Below are 1,327 nucleotides of genomic sequence, written 5' to 3' on the forward strand. Positions count from 1 at the left end.
TGAAAAAAAAAACATAATTTTATCCCTATCCTGGTTAATTTGGGCAGGAAATTCCTCAATCCCAAAAATTTTCCCCAAAAAAATTCAGGAATTTTGTGGTTCCCACCCAGGGGAGGAGCAGCGCCGCGGCCCCGACGGAAATCCCGTCCGGAATTCTGGTCCTTTCCCGCGTTCCGAGGCGGAATTCCCGACAGAATTCCGGGATGAGGGTGAGTCCATGATTTTCCTTGGAATTCCGGAGAGGAGGAAGGAAAAAAACCCAAATTTGGGATTTATTTTCTGGGATTTTGGGATTTTTTTTGGGGTGGTTTCGTCCGTTCTCGCCAAATGTTGGATAAAATTCCCGGAATTCCGTGTTTTTCCGGGTCATCCTGGGGTTTTGTTGGTTTCTTTGGGATTGAGAGGGGAAAATGTGGGATTTGGGCCGACACTTCCCAAAATCCCTTTGGATATCGATTGATCCCATTGGATATCGATTTATTCCCTTTGGATATTGGTTTATTCCCTTTGGATATTGATTTAGTCCCTTTGGGTATTGATTGATCCCTTTGGATGTTGATTGATCCCTTTGGATATCGATTGATCGTGTTGAATATTGATCTATCCCTTTGGATATCAGTTTATTCCCATTGGATATTGATCGATTCCTTTGGATATTAGTTTATCCCATTGGGTGTTTGTTTTTTCCCGTTGGATATTGATTTCTCCCTTTGGATGTCGATCGATCCCATGGGATATTGGTTCATTCCCATCGGTTATCGATTGATCCCATTGGATATTGATTTATTTGCCTCCGTTATTGATCGATCCCACTGGATATTGGTTTATTCCCATCCGTTATCAATCCATCCCATTGGATATCGGTTCATTCCCACCAGTTATCGATTGATCCCATTGGATATCAGTTCATTTCCATCGGATATCGATCAATCCCATCCGATATTGGTTTATTCCTGTTGGATATCAATCGATCCCATGGGATATCGGTTTATTCCCCTCGGTTATCGATCGATCCCATCGATATCGGTTCATTCCCCTCGGTTATCGATCGATCCCATCGATATCGGTTTATTCCCATCGGTTATCGATCGATCCCATTGGAATCAGTTCATTCCCCTCGGTTATCGATCGATCCCATCGGATATCGGTTCATTCCCATCGGTTATCGATCGATCCCATCGATATCGGTTTATTCCCCTCGGTTATCGATCGATCCCATCCGATATCGGTTCATTCCCCTCGGTTATCGATCGATCCCATTGGATATCGGTTCATTCCCCTCGGTTATCGATCGATCCCATTGGATATCGGTTTATTCCCCTCGGTT

General features: G+C 43.9%; 1 protein-coding gene across 1 annotated transcript in view; it reads left to right on the plus strand.

The window, feature by feature from the left end:
* Positions 1–209, plus strand: part of LOC130587683 (src kinase-associated phosphoprotein 1-like) — a gene marked incomplete at its 3' end in the record, with an annotated part of 4,985 nt that extends 4,776 nt beyond the window's left edge. The window contains exon 4 of the mRNA XM_057388657.1: positions 111–209. Within this exon, the coding sequence (XP_057244640.1) occupies positions 111–209 (99 nt within the window). The remainder of the gene's footprint in view (positions 1–110) is intronic.
* Between the last annotated feature and the right edge of the window lie 1,118 nt (positions 210–1,327).

Source organism: Malurus melanocephalus, unplaced genomic scaffold (genome assembly GCF_030028575.1).
Source record: "Malurus melanocephalus ecotype Western Australia unplaced genomic scaffold, MMel_1.1 scaffold_2252, whole genome shotgun sequence".
Taxonomy (NCBI): Eukaryota; Metazoa; Chordata; class Aves; order Passeriformes; family Maluridae; genus Malurus; species Malurus melanocephalus.